Source organism: Typopeltis vanoorti, chromosome 10 (assembly GCF_054136105.1).
Source record: "Typopeltis vanoorti isolate ZY-2024b chromosome 10, IOZ_Tvanoo_1.0, whole genome shotgun sequence".
Lineage (NCBI taxonomy): Eukaryota > Metazoa > Arthropoda > Arachnida > Uropygi > Thelyphonidae > Typopeltis > Typopeltis vanoorti.
Window position 1 is genome coordinate 70,757,119 of NC_143558.1, and position 23,415 is coordinate 70,780,533.

A 23,415-nucleotide genomic window follows, 5' to 3' on the forward strand; every position below is an offset into this window, starting at 1 on the left:
TGCAATGAATATTGGACTGAAGCATACTGAATTAAACTTCATTAACAAATGTTTTGAAGAAAAAAAATAAATAAAATTGGGTGTCCGTTAGAGGGACTCGTGGTATGTAGTGTTTGTTGAGAGTTCCTGATAAGATAAGTGTTATTTTAAGTTATCATTGACAATTTTGCTGGAATATTATGTAATTTTGTTTGCTTTTCGTATCTTAGTGTGTTTTCTGCGGTATGTATGTGTTGTGGAGAGCGGTTGGAGTATGGTTAGAATGATGATAGTGGAGTGAATGTGTGCAGAAAATGTAAGGAAAAATTAAGGAATTAAAGTGTGTTTCAGGTCGTGAGTGTGATATTTTTGTCAAATTTCAGAATGTAGAAAATAGTGATATGATAAGAAATTGCGAGGTTGTACCAGAGCTGTAAGGGCAGCATAGAAAGTGAGAATGAAGAATACAGAGCAAATTAATGGTTTAACAGATAATAAAAAAGAGGAGATAGATGCAATGAGTGAGATCACGCGGTTGAGCAAAGCGATACATAGGGCAAAGCGGCAGCTGGAGCGATACACAAATGTCTACCGAGTGTACCAGCCAATAAAAAAGTATGATAGGAAAAATAAGAGTATGATTGTGAACATAAACAAAATGAAGGAGCGAGTGCTATATGGAGATTTGTTAGTACGAGGTGTGATAGTAGAGAATTTGACAAAATCATACCAACCTGGTTTGACCATTAAGGACGTAAGTGAATCTATTAGGGAGCAAAAGCAAAGGGTGAAAGAAATGATAGTGGTGGCAGGTACAAATGATTTGAAAGGAGATAAAATGGAAATGATAGAGGACCTCAAGGAATTGTTTGAGGTAGCAAAAGAGAAGAGTGAGAGAGTTAGGATGATTAGTCTTTTGCTGCAATATGAAAGTGAAGAGTTTAGGAGGGGGGGCCATAATTGCAAATGACTTTATGAGTGAGTTATGCAGGACGAGTGGCGTGGAATTTGTGGACATGTGGAGTGAGTTCGATGGGCGAAAGGATCTATATAAGATGGATGGTTTGCATTTGAATGGATTCGGTGTAAGGAGACTTGAAAAAGTGTTGTTGAATGAAGTGGATGTGCAAGAATCATGGAAACTAGATTTATTTAGGGGGGGGGGGGAGTAGATATGCAGACCTTAGGGAGGCAGTTGAGTGTATGAATGAGTATAATATGCCCGAGTGAATAAGGACAACAAATCAGAATGGGATAATTAGTATAAGGCATCAAGGTAGGGATGGGGGCTAATGAGGGAGGGGGGGTCTGCAATTCATGTATACTAATGCTAGGAGTATTAAGAACAAGAAGGAAGAATTTTTGGCCTTGGTTGGCACTTCCAGACCACAGGTTACTGGCATTAGTGAAACATGGCTGAGTGAAGATGATATAGCTAGTGGGATTGAATGTGAGAGGTATAGTGTGTTCAGGAATGACAGAGAATAAAATGGGGGGGGGGGGGAGGAGTATTATTGATGATAGCTGATGGGCTGCAGCCAAGGAGAATAGAAGTTGAATTGCAGGATAGAGAAAAGAGCACATCTGAGGCCATTTGGTGTGAGATTGAGAATGGCATAACAAAACGTACAATTGGGTGCGGCTATAGACCAGGTGATGGTAAAGATGGTGGAGATAGTATGCATAAGCAAATAGAAGAAATGAGTGGAAGGAGGGTAATTATTATGGGAGATTTCAACTATGGTAGCATTGATTGGAGGGAGGAGAGAACACATGAAAGGAAGGAATTGGATTTTATGCAGTTATTAAGGGATAACTATCTGCATCAACATGTAATGGAAAATACTAGGGGTCAGAGAGTGTTTGACCTAGTAATTGCATCTGAGGATTTGACTGTAACGAATATGACCACATTGCCACCAATTGGTGAGAGTGATCATAGGGTCTTGACTTGGGAGGTGGCTAAAGGTGTGGAATTTACAATTAAGACAGGGTACATGTGGAATTATCGGGCTGGTAAGTATGACAAGCTTAAGAGTTTGATTGATTCAGTGCCATGGCATGTAAAACTGCAAGGGCTGGATGTTGATAGTGCATGGGATAAGAAGTGTTTGCAGGAGGTAATGGTTGACTGTATACCTAGAGTCCAAACAGTAAATCAAGTAGGGGTTAAATGGATGAATAACACCATTAAGCTTGAGCTGCAAAAAAAAAAAAAAAGAAACAACTGTGGAGGGAATTTAAGGAGAAAGGTGACTCCACATGAATGGTATAAAGCCCAGGCCAGAAGGGTAACAAGTGTGGTAAGAAAAGCCAAAGCGGATTATGAAAGAACATTAGCCATGCATGCTAAAGAGAATCCCAAACAGTTTTTTCGCTATGTTGAAAGTAAATGAAAAAATGTATACAGCAGATTGATTTTAAAGAATGCTGATGGTAGGAAGGTAACCGAATCAGTTGATATAGTAGAATTACTGAGTGAGCACTTTGCAAGAGTATATCATCCATGTGGTGACACTGCAGAAATGGAAGAACCAACAGCTTATACGGCAATTGTGGCAAATGAAGTACAGGTGAATAGTCTATTACAAAACCTCAATGTCAATTCATCTGTGGGATTGGATGGTATACCAGCTCGTGTCATACGAGAAGCTGCTAAAGAATTGTCAGTGCCTTTGGCCATTTCGTTTAATTTGAGTCTCAGATGTGGGTTAGTCCCAAAGGGGTGGAAAGAGGGGAAAATAGTTTCACTGCAAAAAAGAGGTTCCAAGACTACTGTTGAAAATTACTGGCCGATCTGCATATCAGGAATTGTTGTCAAGGTCTTGGAGAAAATAGTCAAGAGGAATATACAAGATTGGATAGATGAAAATGGGATACTGTATGGGGGACAGCATGGTTTTGTGAAGGATAGATCATGCCTCAGTAACTTTGCTGATGTTCTATAACACAGTGACGGCTGAACTGGATAAGGGTAACGGGTTTACAGTGATTCTACTGGACCTTGCTAAACCTTTGATAGGATACCACATGGAATTCTAATCAGTAAACTGCAGCATATGAGAATGGATATAGGGTTGGTGAGATGGATAGGAGGGTGGTTGATGGAGACATATCAGAGAGTGGTTTATTCAGGAGTAGTCCAAAAGCCAGCCTGTGACTAGTGGCGTGCCACAGGGTTCTGTTCTTGGACTACTACTGTTTAATTTGTTCATTAACGATATAGGAAAGGATCTGAGAGGAGCTGTGCATCTGTTTGAGGTGCAGGGGGTGCTTAACCGACCCCTGTACCTCAGTGTAGAACCAGGGCTTCTGACCTAATGTCCATCCTCACCTTCTCGTGGTGTACCCTGTTGGGTATCTACTTGGATACTGAACGAACGAGGATGGGGTGGCAATTTGGGATTTAGCCGACCAAATTGTAATCTTATTGGTTAAACCAAAATAAAAAATGATGGTACAACATGAAAAAATTTCATGCTGGCTGGGGCGTCGCTCGGTTAAACAATGCACCCGTTATTTTCGTCAGGGAACCAGGGCGAACAGCGAAAAGTCAGCTACTGGAACAAATCTGAAAACACACCCCAACTCAACATCACCAGAGTTAAAGATTGGTACTATCAACATAAGAAGCCTGAATGGCAAAGAAATAAAGCTAGCTGAGGAATTAGATAAGTACCAGATCGACATAATAGGGGTGACCGAAACAAAAAAGACAAAAACTGGTGAGATCTTTCTGAGCAATAAATACAAAATATTATATTCAGGCAATGACAATCAAGGAAAAGAAGGAGTAGCCATAGTATTCAACACAATATATGAGGCTGATCTTCTTGAATGGCAGGCAGTCTCAAGTAGAATAATGTGGGCAAATATGAGAATGGGGGAACTGGACAATGAGACTTATTTATGCCTATGGTCTGACAGAAGGTTCTACTAAGGTAGAAGTGGAGGAATTTTTTGATGCTTTAGAAAAAGCAACTGACACAATGAAAAAGGAAAAGTTGGTCCTTGTTGGGGATCTAAATAGCAGAGTAGGAAATGATTGTCAGACATACAAAAATATTTTGGGAAAATTTGGAGAAAAGAGCAAAGCTAATGATAATGGCAAATATCTGTTGGATTTCTGCTCAGGACATGGACTGGTTATTACTAACACCATGTTCCAACATAAAAATGTGCACAAATTCACATTTGTGTACATTTGAGAGAAGAGACAAGGAATAAGAAAAGTCTCATTGACTATGTCATTGTTGATAGTGATGTTTTCTCCCTGGTACAGGACACCAGAGCATACAGAGGATTTGTAATTGGAAGTGATCACTATTTAGTCTTGAGCAGGATAAAATTGAATTTCATATTGAAAAGAATAATATGTAAGAAAGTTTTAAAGCGAATAAAAGTTGAGCAGCTCTCAAATGTGAACTGTAAACTAAAATACACAAAGATCATTGAAGAAAAAATGAAAGAGTTTGAGAACAGTAATCAAACCTTGAAGATTCTGGCAAGCCTTGAAGAAAGCCCTAATTGATTCAGCTAGAGAGGCTTGTGGTGAACTTGTCTGCAAGGACAGAAAAATTAGAACTCCATGGTGAACACAGGAAGATAAAGAGGCAGTGAAGGAAAAGAAGAAAGCATAACAAAAGTTTCTGGCAAATAAGTCAGCTTATGCTCTTAGAGAATACAGAGACAAATGTAAGAAAGCTAAACACTGTGTAAAACGAGCTAAACAAAAGTCATGAGAGGACTTTGGCAAGAATATAGAAAATAAATATCAAGAAGGTGGCAAAATATTCTGGAGGTTGTTGAAGAAGCTTAGGAATGAAGGAGAGAGTGCTGTAAAAGGAGTTAGAGATGACAAAGGTGACACGAAAATGGAAGAAAACGATATCCTTGAAATATGAAGTAATTACTTCAAAAAATTGCTAAATGAAACAAGCAGTGATAGCACAGTGGTAAACAGCACTCAACAGGCATACACTTCAGGAATACATATCCATACTTGAAGTAAAAAAAGCCATCAAAGGCTTGAAATGTGGAAAGGAAGATGGAGTAGATATGATATTCGACCAGAAATGGTCAAGTGTGGAGGTATAAAAGTCTTACAGTTGCTGTGCAACATAGTTCAGAAGTGCTGCAAAGAGGGATGAATTCCAGATGATTGGAGTAAAGCTCTCATAGTACCCATATATAAAAGGGATATAAAACTGAATGTGAGAATTACAGAGGTAATTTTCTACTGAGTGTTCCTGCTAACATTTACTCAAGTATACTGAGAAAAGGTTCAGAAGGATTGTGGAAGAAAAGCTTGAAGAAGAACAAGCTGGATTTAGGCCAAATAGAGGCTGTCAGGATGAGATCTTCACTTTACGATAAATAGTTGAGTATTTGAGTTTTTGTAGATCTGGAAAAGGTATATAACAAGGTGCCAACAGAGAAGCAATTCAAAACGCTACAGTTATATGGTGTCAGTGGGGTATTATATCAAGCAATACTTAGTCTTTATTTGAGTTGTTAGTCAGCAGTTAGAATTGAATGAAGTACAGGAAGACGGTTTAATGTTAAATCTGGTGTCAGACAAGGATGTACATTATCTTCTCTGTTATTCATTATCTATATGGAACACATTAGGAAGGAAAGTGATATTAAACCTGATATCAAAATTGGAGATGTTAATCTCAGCTATTTGCTTTACAGATGATGTTATACTTCTAAAAAAATCCGCTACAAGTCTGCAAGATTCTCTGACTAAATTGAATAACTTTTGTAATAGATATGGTATGAAGGTCAGCAATAAAAAGACAAAGACAATGAAAATAGACAGAAACATTGAAAATGTCAACTGTGTTGTGAATGGAGAACCTGTGGAACAAGTAAATCATTTCAGCTACTTAGGCACGATTTTTAGTGAAGATGGTAAATTAGATATATAAATAGACAACAGAATCAGCAAAGCTGGTATGGTGGGAAGTCAATTGAATAAATTCATATGGAATAAGAGAGAAATTAGTCGGAACACTAAATTAGCTGTATACAAAACAGTGTTCAAACTAGTTCTAACTTATGGATCTGAGTCAGAAATAAAACACTTGACCAAAGACTAGAGACTGCAGATATGAGAGTCCTGAGAAAGATTAGAGGCATGAACAAATGGCATCAATGGCAATATCATATTAAAAATGAGGATATTAGGAAAGAACATGACATTGTCAGGAATGCATTAGCAGAGCTAATCTCAGGTGGTATGGTCACTTAAATAGAATGGGAGAGGAAAGATTAGCAAAACAAGTGTTCTCTGCCAGGTTGGCAAGAAAACGACCCAGAGGAAGACCAAGATATAGGTGGATTGATACGGTACAAAGTGCCTTAGAAATATAAACGATAGAAATATAAGATCTGATAATGTTAGAATCTTGACAAGTAACAGACTGATTTGGAGGAAAATTGTAGATAGGAAGTTAGTAATGATGTAATTTTTTCATGTAGTATTATCATATCCTGTACACCCCTTGAGGGTACATGGCAGGAATTTGAAGATGATGATGACGATGATGACGATATAGGAAAGGATCTAAGAGGAACTGTGCATCTGTTTGCAGATGATGCAAAGTTAGGTAGAGCAATAGTGAATGCTCAAGATGTCAAAATTTTGCAGGATGATTTGGATAGTCTGGAGGACTATGCTAAGGAGAATGGATGGCAATTTAATGTGGAAAAATGTAAGGTTTTGCATTTTGGGGTGAAAAGATTAGCATCAGTATATCACATTGGTGGAACTGTACTCCAGGAGATTCACAAGGCCAGGGACATGGGAGTGTTGGTGGATAGGGAGTTGAAGTTTAGAGGAGACATCGCAAAAGTGGCAAAATCAGCTCATCAAATTACTTGGTTGCTGAAAAACACTTTAATGAGCAGAGACAAACAGGTTATTGTTCCTCTGTATCGAGCCTTGATAAGACCCCATCTAGACTACTGTGCCCAGATATGGATGCCAGGGTTTCTTCTCGATGGGGAGGAGGTGGAGAGGATCCAGAGATGAGTGACCAAGATAATAGCAGGACTATGGAATGAACCTTATGAGAACAGGTTGAAGATTTGTGGGCTGCAGAAAATGGTTGATAGGCAGAAAAGGGATCATATGATTGAGACATTCAAATTACTGAAGGGTTTCTATAAGATTAATTCAGAAGATATTTTTGAGAATAGGACTGGTAGTGGGAGGATTAGGGGCCATCCATGGAAGCTTGGTAAGAGTGTGGTTAGCAAGGGTGTTAGAGCTAGGTTTTTTACTTGGAGAGTGGTAAATGAGTGGAATAAGCAGCCAGAGTCTGTTGTGGGTGCCATGACTGTAAATGAGTTCAAAGTGAAGTATGATAGATACTGTGTGAATGTTGAATAGTTGTTCTTGACATGATATTGGGGCTCCCTCAATGAGTCGAAGGACTCGTCGGAGCTGCCCGTAATAATAATAATAATAATAAAATGTACTGTTATGTCCCCGTTTTCTTGTTTTATCTTTAATCTTTTATTTTACCTCACTTTTAACATTAAGTTTAGTATCTCTTATTCTCAGACTTCGGTTGCCGACAAATTTGTATAGATTAAAGACTGAGCCAGCCGGCAACTAAATTCTGATGCACTATCTAAAATACTTAAAGAAAATTGTAGGGATCAAGATATATGCAGTCGTGGTCCCTATTCTCATATCATTATTGGTTTCCCTTTTAAATGCAAGGTACGAAATTTTCCAAACGGTAATTCAAATCCGCAGAAGATATGACAAACTCAATTGAATATGTTAAAAGAAACACATTTATTATTTCACAAAGACAAGTATACATGTTATTTAAATTCTTAACCTTAAAAGAGTCTGGGTTCCTTTTTCTTAATTAAACACATTTAAACCTTTTGTACTATATTCTCTTACTGGACATAAATTCCTCACTTCTATACATATATCTATCTTCAGACTCTCACAATTAAGTTACCTGATAATATCATACATGAAACATTACATATAAACATTAGACAATTCAATAAATCTGACATGTAATTCTCTAGGACAATAGTACTTATTTCTACTCAATTCTCTCCCCCAAAATATCTGTTAACACTTAATCACTTTCTGATCACATGACATTACTTTTCTTAAATTACTTAAACAGTTCGGAGCTCGGCCTCCTGTACGGCTGGAGCCTAATATGCTTTACTCTTAGCAGTAGACAAAAGTGTCCAAATTGCAGACTGTTCGTATGGTACAACACGTAAATAGCGTGTGTTCTTAACTTCTGTTTCTTTATTCTGCAGATACTTTAATCCTACATTAATATAAGAAAATCTTCGCTTACCGTTCCTGCTTTGACTAGGTATTCTGATCTGTTCACTGTACCTCCTCTGATGGCGGGCTTCGTTCCTTTGTTCTACACGAACCGAAAACATTCATGCACAGATCTGTATGCTGACGTGGATTTCATCAGCGGCTCTTTCTCCTAATGTGTTTGAACACATTGTAGTTGCAGCTTTGACCGATGTAACATGCATAGCAAGGGGAGATTCTTGCTACACGTGGCGGCAAGCTCTACATAGCTCTCCTACGGGAAACTTGGCGCCGACGAACCTCGGAGACGAGACACAAGAAATAAGCGATAAGAGAGTGATTCGAACTCCTGCCGAAACTTTTATACTCCAAAACAGCTCCCTCACTCGGCGGTGTCGTCACGCATACGGCGGCAGCTGATTGGACGCCGTGGCTACGAACTGTCTTCACATCTTAAAACTTGTACTTAGCTAATACATATTTATTTGTTAATATTACATAACTTTCTACTTTAATTCATTCACAATTGTTATCTCAATATACTTATGGGCTATCTTAACACTGTTTAGAATTTACACATCTGGTTATTTACATTTTCTCAGGGCAATATACGGTACACTTCCCATCAGGAGGCATAAGCATGTCCTTATCCCTTCCTTCTGAGGTAACGTAACGTTGGGTGGGAAAAAGGGATGACTCATCACTCTTTCCGACACAACAGTACTCATTAAAAACATAAAAAGTTTTAATGCTTATACATTTTTGTTCAAAACATTTGTTTATAAAATTTAATTCAGAATGCTTAAACTTTAATTCATCATGCTCTGGCTGAATATTTAATTTTGGCAAAGTTGTAGAATGAAGAAGGTTGAAAAATACATGGAATAATCCATGAAGCCAAATGAAAATGAAAAAATAAAAAGAACCATCCTTATTTAATACCCGAAAAAACTTGGAAAGTTTTGAAAAAAAGACCAGAGAGTTTATAAGAATACATTTGTACAACCAGTAGCATTGAAGTTGCCTTAGTTTGCACTAATTAAAACACATGGGCACCACCCAAGAACCCATATGTTTGCCTTTTATTAGTGCATTTTTTTTTTCACTGACCTGTTTCACTCATGTTTCACCACACCAAATGGTGAATTTCACTCAACATTTGGTGTGGCATCAGAACAGATTTTATAATACAGCTATTCTTTTTTTGAGAACATCAATCCAACAGGACCAGTAACTTGTTCCGTTACTGCACAGAAATATCACGATACCGAACAGTTTCAACATTCTGCAACTTCAGCAATGACAATGTCTGAAAGAGACACCATTTTTATGCAAAATGGAGCACCTCCCCCACATTGCATGACTGCTATAGTAGATTCTATGGCATCACTTCACAGAAGAAAGAATAATTGGTCACTTCTTTTTAGTTGCTTGGCCACCTCACTCTCCATGTGATTTTTGGTTTTGGGGTAACCAGAAGGCCAATGACCATCGTGGCAGTGTCTCAAAGATGGCAGCCTGAAAGGACGATGTATCATGATCTGTGATGAACATTCCCTCAGACATGTTACATTCTGCTGAGAATTCTGTATACAGGATGCAATTTCTGTTCCACAAGAACAGTGGCAACATTGAACCAGGTACTCTTTCACGTGGATGAACCCGATGTGCTCAGGTTATGCAACAGGTTTGTGACAGCAATTTCACTCCAGTGTAATAATCATAGTAACTTAAACAGATTAAAGTTTTATTGCTGTGTTATCATAAGTACAATACATAAAGTTAATCTTTCATTAGTCTGTCCATTTTAGTGCTTTTTTTCTTACATTGTACAGCACCATATTCCTCCTATCGGCAACTTTTCGAACCAATTTTTTTTTTGCAGTATCCTTCTTCCCATGTCTTGATTGGCCTCCCTACCAAATTTGGTGACTTCTGGTTCTTAGAGCAAGCTACATAAGGCTCTCAATAGGGGAAGTTTAATTATGGCTACTATGTGTGCATGCATGTTTGTGTGTGTGTGTGGAGCTTGATAAATTATATAAATTCTACTTGCCATGCAAAAAAATTTACTTGCCCAAGAACCTCGGGTTTTTTTATTGAATGAAGTGTGAATTGTAAATTTCTAGTGAAACAAATTTAAACAGAAAAATACATTTTTAAAAGATAAGTGTATGTAATTTAACATTATTTTACTTAGTTTAATGATTTTTTTTGCTTTTAAACAGAAATAATTTAATTTAGGATTTTGGAATTAATTAATTAGTTGATGAAATTTTGCTAAAAACTGTATTAATTCTGAATACATTTTTTCCAAGAATTAAAGATCATTAAAATCAATGTAAAATGATGTATTTATAGTTTACATGGACAAATAATTACATTTTAAAAAAATGCTAAAAGACGTTTACTGATGTAATTATTAAATTACATCAATAATTATAAAAATGAATTGATTTAATTATTTTTCTCCAAGCTTTGCACCCCCCCCCCAAGGAAAATTTTCTGCAGATGCCCATGCATACAGTCAAATTGATGTGAAATTTCTAGCGCAGGTTACATAATCCACAGCACACCCAACCGAAATGGGCATGCAACGCCACTGATATATATACATACATAAACAAACATCACCACAGTTCAAGTCGGTATTATCAACATAAGATGCCTGAATAGCAAAGAAATGGAGCTAGCTGAGGAATTGGATAAGTGCCAGATTGACATAATAGGGGTGACTGAAACAAAAAAAAAAGACAAAAACTAGTTAGATATCTTTCTGAGAAAAAAATACAAAATGCTATATTCAAGCAATGACAAACAAGTAAAAAAAAAATACTAGTAGTATTCAACACTAAATGTGAGGCTAATCTTCTTGAATGGTAGGTAGTCTCAAGTAGAGTGATGTGTGCAAATATCAGAATGGGTAACTGGATAATGAGACTTATTTGTGCCTATGGTCTCACAGAAGGCTCTACTTAGGTAGAAGTGGAGGAATTTTCTGAAGCTTTAGAGAAAGCAACTGATTAATTAAAACTAAACTGAATAATTAAACAATGAAAAAGGAAAAGTTGGTCCTTGTTGGGGATCTAAATAGCAGATCATTATTACTAGATTTGCTCTTTTCTCCAAATTTAACAAAATACAAAAATATTTTGGGAAAATTTGGAGAAAAGGGCAAAACTAATAATAATGGTAAATACCTGTTGGATTTCTGCTCAGGACATGGACTGGTTATTACTAACACCGTGTTCCAACATAAAAATGTGCACAAATTCACATGGAGAGAAGAGGCAAGGAATAAGAAAAGCCTCATTGACTATGTTATTGTTGATAGTGATTGATGTGATTACCAATTTCAAATTGGTGATCACTTCCAATTTGAAACTGGAAGTGATCACCACTTAGTCTTGAGCAGGGTAAAATTGAATTCCCTATTGAAAAGAAGAACATATAATAAAGTTTTAAAGCGAATAAAAGTTGAGCAGCTTTCAGATTTGAACTGCAGACTAAAATATGCAAACATTATTCAAGAAAATATGAAAGCGTTTGAGAACAGGAACCAAACCTTGAAGATTCAGTGGCTAGCTCTGAAGAAAACACTCACTGATTCAGCCAGAGAGGCATGTGGTGAGGTTGTCTGCAAGGATAGAAAAAGATGGCAGACAGAGGAAGTTAAAGAGGCAGTGAAGGAAAAGAAGAAAGCATATCAAATGTTCCTAGAAAATAAGTCAGCATGTGCTCTTAGAGAATACAGACACAAATGTAAAAAAGCTAACCACTGTGTAAAACTAGCTAAACAAAACTTATGGGAAGATTTTGCTAAGAACAAGGAAAATAAATATCATGAAGGAAGCAAGATATTCTGGAAGTTGTTGAACAAGCTGAGAAATCGAGGAAAGAGTGCTGTAAAAGAAATTAGAGATGATAAAGGCGACTTGAAAACTGGAGAAAAAAATATCCTCGAAGTATGGAGTAATTGCTTTGAAAAATTGCTAAATGAAACAATTAGTGACTGCCCAGTGGTAAAAAACACTGACCAGGCATGTAATCAGAAATACACATCCATACTTGAAGTAGAAAAAAGCCATTAAAAGCCTGGAAAGGAAGATGGAGTAGATATGATATTCGACCAGAAATGGTCAAGTGAGTAAAAAAGTCTTACAGTGGCTGTGCCACATAGTTCAGAAGTCCTGCAAAGAGGGATGAATTCCAGATGATTGGAGTAAAGCTCTCACAGTACCCATATATAAAAGGGATATAAAACTGAATGTGAGAATTACAGAGGTAATTTTCGACTGAGTGTTCCTGCTAACATTTACTCAAGTATACTGAGAAATAGTTGAGAAGGATTGTGGAAGAAAAGCTTGAAGAAGAACAAGCTGGATTTAGGCTAAATAGAGGCTGTCAGGATGAGATCTTCACTTTACGATAAATAGTTGAGTATTTGAGTTTTTGTAGATCTGAAAAAAGGTATATAACAAGGTGCAAACAGAGAAGCTATTTAAAACACTACAGTTATATGGTGTCAGTGGGGCATTATATCAAGCAATACTTAGTCTTTATTTGAGTTGTAAGTCAGCAGTTAGAATTGAAGGAAGTACAGGAAGATGGTTTAATGTTAAATCTGGTGGCAGACAAGGATGTACATTATCCTCTCTGTTATTCATTATCTATATGGATCACACTAGGAAGGAAAGTGATATTAAATCTGATATCAAAATTGGAGATGTTAATCTCAGCTCTTTGCTTTATGCGGATGATGTTATACTTCTAAATAAATCCGCTACAAGTTTCAAGATTCCCTGACTAAATTGAATAACTGTTGTAATAGATATGGTATGAAGATCAGCAATAACAAGACAAAGACAATTAAATATAATAAATTTAGATTAATCCTTTATCCAAGTGTGAGCAAACGAAGTTGGGTAGTGGCCCTTCACTTAATGCATAACATTAGACATATCCGCAAGGAGATGTGTTTTGCATTATAGGAGATACTTAGACAGGAGTTGGTGGTGGCTTGCTCCACCTTTGCAACAAGTTGCCCTGTTGTTGTACCACCTTACCGCAGTCCTGAAGATACTTTCAGGCACAAACTTCGTTTGCTCACACTTGGATAAAGGATTAAACTAAATTTATTATACACTAACCAAGTGAAAAATAAAATTTCAACATCTTTCTCTAAATCCAGAGTAATTTATTAAAAAAAGGGTGGCACACCATTTGGCAATTCCTATAGGTAGAGATGACCTGCTAATGCTTCTGCCTGGTATCTCAACTTGGGCCTGGCTCCCACTGAAGAGGCCTCAATAAAGGTCGAAACTATATGGGTAGTGACCCTTCCCTTAATGCATAACATCTCAACTTGGGCCTGGCTCCCACTGAAGAAACCTTAATAAAGGTCGAAACTAGATGGGTAGTGACCCTTCCCTTAATGCATAACATTAGACATATCCGCAAGGAGATGTGTTTTGCATTATAGGAGATACTGAGACAGGAGTATTTGGTAGCTTGCTCCACCTTTGCAACGTGTTGCCCTGTTGTTGTACCACCTTACCCCAGTCCTGAAGATACTTTCAGGTGCAAACTTAGTTTGCTCACACTTGGATAAAGGATTAAAATAAATTTATTATACTCTAACCAAGTGAAAAATAAAATTTCAACATCAAAGACAATTAAAATAGACAGAATCATTGAAAATATCAGATGCATTGTGAATGAAGAACCTATAGAACAGGTAAAACATTTCAGCTACTTAGGCATGGTTTTTAGTGAAGATGGTAAATTCAATATAGAAATAGACAACAGAATCAACAAAGCTGGTGTTGTAGGAAAACAACTGAATAAATTTATATGGAATAAGAGAGAAATTAGTCAAACACTAAATTAGCTGTATAAAGACAGTGTTCAAATCAATTTTAACTTATGGATATGAGAGCTGGATCAGAAGTAAAACACTTGACCAAAGACTACAGATATGAGTTCTGAGAAAGATTGGAGCATGAACAGATGGCATCAATGGCAATATCATATTAAAAATGAGGATATTAGGAAAGAACATGACATTGTCAGCATCCAGGAATGTGTTAGCAGAGCAAATCTCAGGTGGTATGGTCACTTAAACAGAATGGGCGAGGAAAGATTAGCAAAACAAGTGTTCTCTACTTGGCAGGAGAAAGACCCAGCGGAAGACCAAGATATAGGTGGATTGATACAGTAAAAAGTGGCTTAGAAGATAGAAACATAAGATCTGATAATTTTGGGGTCTTGACAGGTAACAGACTGATTTGGAGGAAAATTATAGATAGGATGTTAGTAATGATGTAAATTTTTCATGTAGTACTATCATATCCTATTACACTCCTTGAGGTACATGGCAGGAATTTGATGATGATGAGATATATATATATATATATATATATATATATATATTTAAGATCCACATTATATATATATATATATATATATATAATGTGGATCTTAAATATTTGTTATTTCTGTTTATTAGAGATTATTTTGCATTGCTGAATGAAGGTTTTAGGCTCTTCTTTGATAAATGGCAAAAATAAATATTTGGTACCTGTAAATATAATATAGCTATTGAATATTAGAAGTAGACATGAATATATAAATATTTACAAAATAAGATATTTACCATCCACTACACAGAGAGTGTGTGGTGGATGGTAAATAGTTAGATGCCTCCTTTAAGGCAATTCAGATGCTGAAGATTATGTTCTCATAAGCACTCTGGAAAATTTTCAAAACTTAAATTCCTTTCTTCATGTGGCTATAAAATATTGTTGAATCTGTAACTTTCTCAACTTCAACATAATAAAATTGTTATTAAATTTTATGGGTATTGTTTATTTAAAAAAAAAAAAAGAAAGAAAGAAAGAGAAGAAAAGAAAAGAAAAAAAAATACAGAATAAAAATCAGAACAAATATTGCAATTATTTTTTCAAATAACAAAAGAAAATTGTTAAAGGAACTTTTATTTCAAATTGTCAAATACAGAGAATAATTATTATTTTAAAATTACAAAGAAATTATATTCGTGTTTAATCCTTTTTTTTCTCAAGTGTAAGCAAACAAATACAAGTAGCCTAATCATAAATAAATAACTTCAGCTGGAAACCTTGCTTACAACTGGAAAAAAGATTAAACAAGAAGTTCTTGGCAACTTTAATTAATTTATAACCAAATGGAAAAGCTTTCTAGAAAAAAATAATTATGGATTTATTAATCAAAATGAATTCATGATAAATTATTATGTAGGTAAAAAAAATTGTTTACCATTTTTGGGAAAAGCCTGCACCTGATGTCTTCATAAATATTTCATCAAAAAAGTGTCTTTTTTTTTTTTTTTTTTTTTTTAATCCTGAATATGCTAGTAGCTGGTGCCAAAAGAAAACTTTCTCCGAAAAAATGTGCTGTAGAATAAGTTTATTCATTAACTTTGGAGATTTTTTTTTTTTGGACAACTGAACGTATCCAGTTATCCAATATAATCATTTCCTCTGTCGTGTAATGCAAAGATTTTGCCTGTTTACCATCTGCATCCTATTTTTAGATTATTTGTAAATATCAAATAACATTTGCTGTTTTTGTGAATTTCCTTTAGATAATGACTGTTCTTGCAATGTGGTTTGATATTTCAGTTTCATTTTGTTTTACAAATTCATTGCTATCCTTATGTGTTTTTACATAATTATTCATGGATGTGTACTTCCTTTTTTCGGTATCACTCAGATATTTTTGTTTGCATATTTTACATTTTGCAAATTTTGAATCTTCAAAGTAAAAATTCCAAATACTGTGGAATTTTTATTATTATTATTATGGCCAAAACACTCCTCTTTTTCAATATTTTAAGACAAATTATACTACTTCACTATATAAATAATTTTTAAGAGTACATAAAAAAAAAAAAAAAAAAAAAAAAAATCAGCTAACGCCTTTTTATTCCCGTATATACGGGAGTAGGCGAGGCCATTTAGCCCTATCTAACTTTTTGGAGACTGAGTGGGCAGTTCAATCTCCACTGGTACCCAATCAGAGACAGATGGCCCAAGGCTATCACTAATTAAGCGGTACGCAGTGAAGAGAGACGGCTCAAATGTGCCGCCATCTCGTGGTCTCTAACCCTAACACAATATATTTAATGTCTGAAATAATGTGGGTTCTATGGTCGATTTTTCTTGAATTTACAGGACGAAAAACCCGAGTTTCCGGGAGGAAAAACCTGCTTGCCCCTGCCAGAGATCGCCTAACTCGGGAACCGGTCGAAAAAAGGCTTAGAAAAATTTCCTCTAGTCGCCGACTAGACTCGAAACCAAGACTTCCTTCGTGCGGCCTAGCGCGGTGGTGTGCAAACGCCACATCCACTGAGCTACACAGGCTCTTAAGATACATAATTAATATACATAATAAAAACTAAAATAGAAACATCAAAAAAGGTGCCTATGAAGTGGCATGAGATAAGGAAAGGCTCAATTCATTGTGTTTATGATAGATGTAACAGGAATTTTTGTGCTTCAGAGAGCTGAATGCTGAAATATTTCTGTTGATTTCTGCCTAAGTTAGATATCTGAAAAACATGGCAAATGAGCTGAATACCAAAGCAAAACTGTCACATCCCTACAAACAAGCACACCTTTTATGTGAATAAATTTTTAAAATAGTCATCTCTAAGTTCATATCAATCAAGCGAAAAAAAAAAAAAAAGTATACATATTTTTTAATATTATATACCTTATTCTCTCACAGCAATCTTCTATAACAATTCAGTTATGCTTTACTATTGCAGTATTTGAATATACATATGAAATTATATTTCTCTCATCATCTTCCTATCTTGTATTAGGCTTCAGGGCCTGTTACGGTCTCATTCCATCTTTTATGTTGTCTTCCAAATGATCTCTTCCCCATGGGTTTGTATTCAAGGATTTGTTTGGTGATTCTACTATTGTCCATTCTTCCAATGTGCTGTTCCTAATTTCCATCTGTAGTTGTAGATATATTCTACTAATGGCTGTTCATTCATTTCTTCCATGATTCCTTTATTTCTTTTATGATCTAACAAGGTATATCCTGCAGTTCTTCTCATAAATCTCATTTCTTTCTTCTTCTTACATCACTTTAGCCAACAACAACTTATATATCATATAAATTGTTGTTAGCTAAATTGTCTGCATGTGCTCTTATAGAATATAGAAAAAAATATAGAACAGTGGATAGCCTAGTTTTATGTAAAAGGGAATATTCTGAGAAAAAATATAGAAAATAAATATCATGAAAGCAAAAATGTTTTGAGGTGTGTCTCAGTTAGAATTAAATTAAACTTGCCAAGAAATATATTCTTGATTAATGCTTTATCTAAGTGAAGCAAAGTTTGCTGCACTTGGATGAAGGATATACAACTTGAATAAAAACTTTCTGCAAATATCTCTGATTCACAGTATTTTAATAACGAGGTGATACAATTCTTTACTACTAGCATTTTTTTTCTTGTTCATGGACTATTTCTTTAATTCCTGTGACAACTATGAAGTTATTATTTTCCTACCTTTGTAGACAACTTCATCTTATTGTCAATCAATGTTTTCTTCAAATTTACCACTCAGTAAGTCGCTAACAGTTGTCTTCTTGTTCTCACACTGCATTTTCTGACAATATTTGTATATAGTTCACATCCGAAAATGCTGAACTTCAACTAACTATACTTAAAACTTGAGTATACATTTTACTTTTCAATGAAATATTCTTTTTTTTTTTTTTTATTTCTGCTGAACAGACATGCTTTGTGTGTTCATTCCATATGAATTAATGCACATTTTCATGTTAAGACATTGTGGCAATAATGAGGAACCCATGTCCTGTAAAGAAATCTAGCATATAATACTTACTATTATGATTTACTTTATCCTTTTCTCCAGTTTTCCTAAACATTTCTATATGTATGCATATGTATTTCTCCCATTATGCTAGTTGGATTTCCAACAACATTCATGATGTTTAATTTAACAATACACACCAGACAATGAAAAATCTCCACACAAACCTAAAAATTAAACAAAAACTTACCATCCATACATGTCAAAAGCTGTGCAACAATCCTTCTTTCCATTTCTCTTTGTGCTGTTTCTCTTTTTGGCGTAATAGAATCAATTTCATCAATAAAAAGAATACAAGGAGCACTATATATGGCTTTTTCAAATAAATCTCTTATCCTGCTTTCAGATTCTCCAGATACACCTGATACAATCTCTGGTGCAGCTATTTTAATGAATGGTAGCTTCAATTCCTAAACAGATTTTGTTGACAAAAACTGATTAATTATATACTATATAATTACAATTATATCAAATCAAATATTATTACTATTATTAAGAGACCTCCAGGGAGTCAGGGATTCATCAAGGGAGGCCCCATACTGCACACACCAGCTATCATACTTGTTCTTGAAATCATTCACACTGCTTGCACATGCAACATCCAATGGCAATCCATTCAAATCACCCACAACTCTATGAGAGAAACATCTAGATCTCATCCCCTTCTTAGCTGCACTCATTCTCAGCTGCAAAAGATGCCCTCTTGTCCTTTCTCTACCCCTCCACAAAATGAAAAATTCTATCAACTAAAATCCTGTATGACCTTTCAGAAGTCTGAAAGTTGCATCATATCATCTCCTTGGTAGCATCTGTAGTCTACAAATTCTCAATCGGTCTTTATAATCACAATTCCACAATCCTGACATCATTCTTAGCTTAGCACTTTCCTTTGCACACTCTCTCTCTCTCTCTCCACTGTATCAGAATCACAATGGAAACCAGAAGACCAGACTTGTGCACAATAGTCCAAGTGGGGGGGGGGGCCTATGGTTTGTAAAGAGGCAAAATGACATCCTTATTTTTAGGTGTCAATGTTTGTTTCAGTATTGCAGTTATCTTTTGAGTTGGATTTGCAATCTTTGCTATATCACCCCTGAACTTCAACTTCTTATCTACTAACACTCAAAGATACCTAGCCTGATCAGTTTCATCTAGCATACTCCCACTAATATAATACGACACTGGATATCAAATCACACCAAAGTGAAAGACTTTACATTTACTGACACTGAACTGACATCCATTTTCCCATACCCACAATTCCAGCCTTAGTCAAATCATTCTGCAAGTACTGCATATCAGTTGCATTCCTGATTACCCTACCTATCTTTACAACATCAGCAAATAGCTCTATGTCGCCTGTTAAATTATTCCCAATTATTAACGTACAGACTGAACAACAGTGGATCAAGGACTGATCCTTGTGGTACAACACTGGTTATCTTAAAATCTGGAGAATCGCATCCCTTGTATATATACTACTTTTTGATGGTTCTCAGTCAACCATCTTCTTATCCAAGCTAATATTTTATAATCCAAACCCCACATTCTCCAACTTATGCAACAATCTTCCATGATATCTTCTGCCAAAAGCCTTAGCAAAAACGAAATGTATCATGGTATACCAATGTTAACATTATTATAGAATGTGAGCAAGTTGCTAAAACATGACCTTCCCTTAGTAAACACTTGCTGTTCATTGCAGGGTAGAGATTCTCTGTCAACCCACTTCTGAATGCAAGCCCTAAACAACTTTTTCAAAATCTTCACAACCACTCCTGAGATACTGACTAGTTGATAGTTGAATGCATTGGTCTTTGTGCCACCCTTGTGCAATGGAATTACCATACTTTCTTTCCATTCCTGAGGAATCTTCCCTGTTCTCTGACTCATATTAAACAGCCTAGTCAAAGGAATAGCCAGTTCAGCTAAACATAGTTTTAGCACACATGCTGATGTCCCATCAGTCCATATTGCTGAATTCTTATTCAGTTTGTTCAACACCTCTAATACCTCCTCCTCACACATCTGAGTATCTTTATTCAGTGAAGAGCTCAGTAGTGAGCTCAATGTTGCTTACATTAGGTTGATAGATTTTAGCAAAATAGGCACTCATTAGTTGAACAACCTCTTCTGCATCTATCACTCTCACATCATCTGCATTTAGTAGTTATTCTTTCGTATTCATTCTTCCTTTTACTTGCAGTATATTGATATAATTCTTTGGAGGGTTATTTCTAACTTGCAGAGCCAGTTTCTTTTCATACTCAGACTTAGCTTTCCATACAACAGTTGTGACACTTCTGGCTGCTGCTTATAATTTTCAAAACAGACATCATCCTTATGCACACAATATTCCTTTCAAATCATCCTTTTCTTATGAATCTCTTGCTTGATAAGATTAAACATTCCTTTGACTCCTACTTGTTTATTCTTTGAACTCTTGGATCACATTCTGATATGGCATCTTTTAAGTATTTTTTAAATGCTTCCCATCCACCTTTGCTACTCTTCGCATGTAAAATACTGTACATGCTGAACTACAAAGCAGGAAATTATGACTATCTGAGGGGTATACCATTGCACTGAACTCAGTATACCCCTCAGATAGTCATAATTCCCTGCTTTGTAGTTCAGCATGTAACCTTTCCCAAATGGAACATTCATAAACTTAGCCACTTCCCAAGTGATTACCACATGATCACTGTCATGAACCATAGGCAAGAATAGTTACGTATTTAATTGAAACACCCTCTGACACTATAATGAAATATAACACTCTTAAATGTTGATTGAGGAAGTTGTCTCACATATTTTCACAACAGCTCAATAAATTCAGTTTCATCCTTCTCATGAGAGTTTACTGCTACCCAATCAATGTTTGGATAACTGAAGTCTCCCTTTATGATTATTCTTTTCACAGCTGTCTTCTTCATTTGGTGATGCATTTCTTCATCACTAGCAACCAATCTACTAAGTCTGTAACAACACTCCACTATGTATTTGATCTTGTTAGATTCCACCTACCAGATAGCTTCAAACTCACTGCCACATAAAAAACTGTTACTAGTATTACAATGATAAGGCTCAATGCTAACTATGATTGTAATACTCATATTTAAGAATTTAGGGACACAAAACACACGTATTGAAATGATTATTTTACTAATTATTAATAAAATAATTATTTTATTATAAATTAATATATATATATAAATAAATATATATATATAATATATATAAATTAATAAATAATTTTATTAATAATTAGTAAAATAATCATTTCAACACGTGTGTTTTATGTCCCTAAATTCTTAAATATGAATGCTGATCACCGTGTAACCTCAAAAGAATGATTGTAATACTATGATTACAATCATAGGTCTCAACACTAACTGGATTCAAGTCATCCGATATCATTAGCAACAACCCTCCCCTCCTCTCCTGCCTATCCTTCCTAAAATACTGTACCCTTTACACTTGATACCAGCTATCTGAGGTCCCAACATATTGATCAAGGCAACAAATTCTACCCCTTTCGGATATTTCCTAGCATTTGTTTGTGTACACTTGTCTGTAGACTGCATGACACAGTTGGACAACTTGCAGATCTGTTCTTCTCTAATGCCTTATATATGCAGACATCTTTGCACACATTTGATGGGTCCAAACTGGACAAAGACAAAGTTGAAATCATTATTTCCTCATAATCATTCCCATGATGAGACCCATTCCTGTCATTAACACAGTTACAAAACATTGATAGATTTTACACACACACACACTCACCATTCCTCCCATTATAATTTAGTTTCCCTGATTCCTGTTAGGTCTCATACCAGTTATTAGCTTTTCAAGACTAATGATACCAAACGCTTTAAAGTGTAGGCCATCCCTCTTATACAAATCCAATCTTCCCTCAAACTCACTCCACACATCCAATAATTTGCATCCATTCTTTCTACACAGCCTAGGCTTCGAATTGTTTGCCATCATAGCCTTTCTTCATTCATTTTTGTCATATCGAGGTAATATGCTTATGATTTTCACTCTCTTACTCTTCACTCTCGCATCTTCCAACAACCGTTTTATGTCCTCTCTCATACTGAACTTATCACTAGTTAAGTGATGGTGTTTTTTCATCCCGCAAGCAGGCAAACCGGTCTGAGGACACACGGATTACAATCAGGAATACTGACCCAGTCACAGGTCTGATTCGTCAGCCTATGCCGGTTGCGGAGCCAGGATAAAATTGTTGGGGGGGGGGGGGACTAGATGGTGCCGCGAACTCCCGTAAAAAAGGGGGGAATGCAGTATCATCACACGAAATTTATTTATTTACTAATAAAGTCATTAGTATCTACTGCAATTACGATCTCCTTTACTTTTCTTTTCTATTGTTCAACTGCATGTGCTACGTTTTTAATTTTTGCTCCAGGAAAACTTGAAGTTATAACTTGTTCATCAACCACATGCTTTACTATAGTCGGCATACCAAATAATATCCTTCTTTTTACAAACAACGTTACTCACTTGATTTTTGTTAGTTACTAACTTACCTAATTCCATGCTTTGTTGTTTCTTATTCTGTTGTTTAATTTTCTTTAAAGCAGCAGAAAGTTCATTCTACCGAATGTTCATTTCCTAAGTTAATTCAACTTTCTGTAATTCCTGTGTCATCTCTCTCTAATAATCTGCTTTAACTTTGCTATTTTGGAGGTTAATTCATTATCAGTCTGATCTGATTTTCCCTTTCAATCGTTTCCGACCGTAGGTGACTTTGTAGGTATTTGCCCACAAAGTACTCCTGGTGAGATTTTTACACGGTAGTTCACCATTGCTTCCCCCCCCCCCCCACACACACACACATTTTATCCGGGCTCAGGACCGGCATATGGCTGGGACGTATTCATAACTGTAATCCATGTGTGTTCACAGGGCTGGTTTGCTTGTTCTGGGGGATGAAAAACCCAAGTTTCCAGGTGAAAAAATCCCCTACCTTCACATGAGACCAGCTAACTCACCTGTCGGCAAATGGTGAGTTAGCAGGTCTCATACAGAGGTAGGGAGTTTTTCAGTAACCTCCTCAAATAGCTTCAATATTTTCCTTAGCAGGGCAAGCCATCTTATTCTTGACTTCACAACTCTTTTTAGCATTGCAATTCTTTTCCTTTTTTTTGGTGCCATTTCAAACTCTATTTAATATTGCAATATCTTAACAAA

At 35.8% G+C, this 23,415-nt stretch overlaps 1 protein-coding gene across 3 annotated transcripts in view; it reads right to left on the reverse strand.

Moving 5' to 3' along the window:
• LOC150102497 (nuclear valosin-containing protein-like) overlaps window positions 1-23,415 on the reverse strand; it is a 534,631-nt gene that overhangs the window by 291,546 nt on the left and 219,670 nt on the right. For all 3 annotated transcript variants that reach the window (XM_090398755.1, XM_090398754.1, XM_090398756.1), the window contains one exon: window positions 18,383-18,602. In XM_090398755.1, coding sequence (XP_090254881.1) covers window positions 18,383-18,602 — 220 coding nt within the window. The remainder of the gene's footprint in view (window positions 1-18,382; window positions 18,603-23,415) is intronic.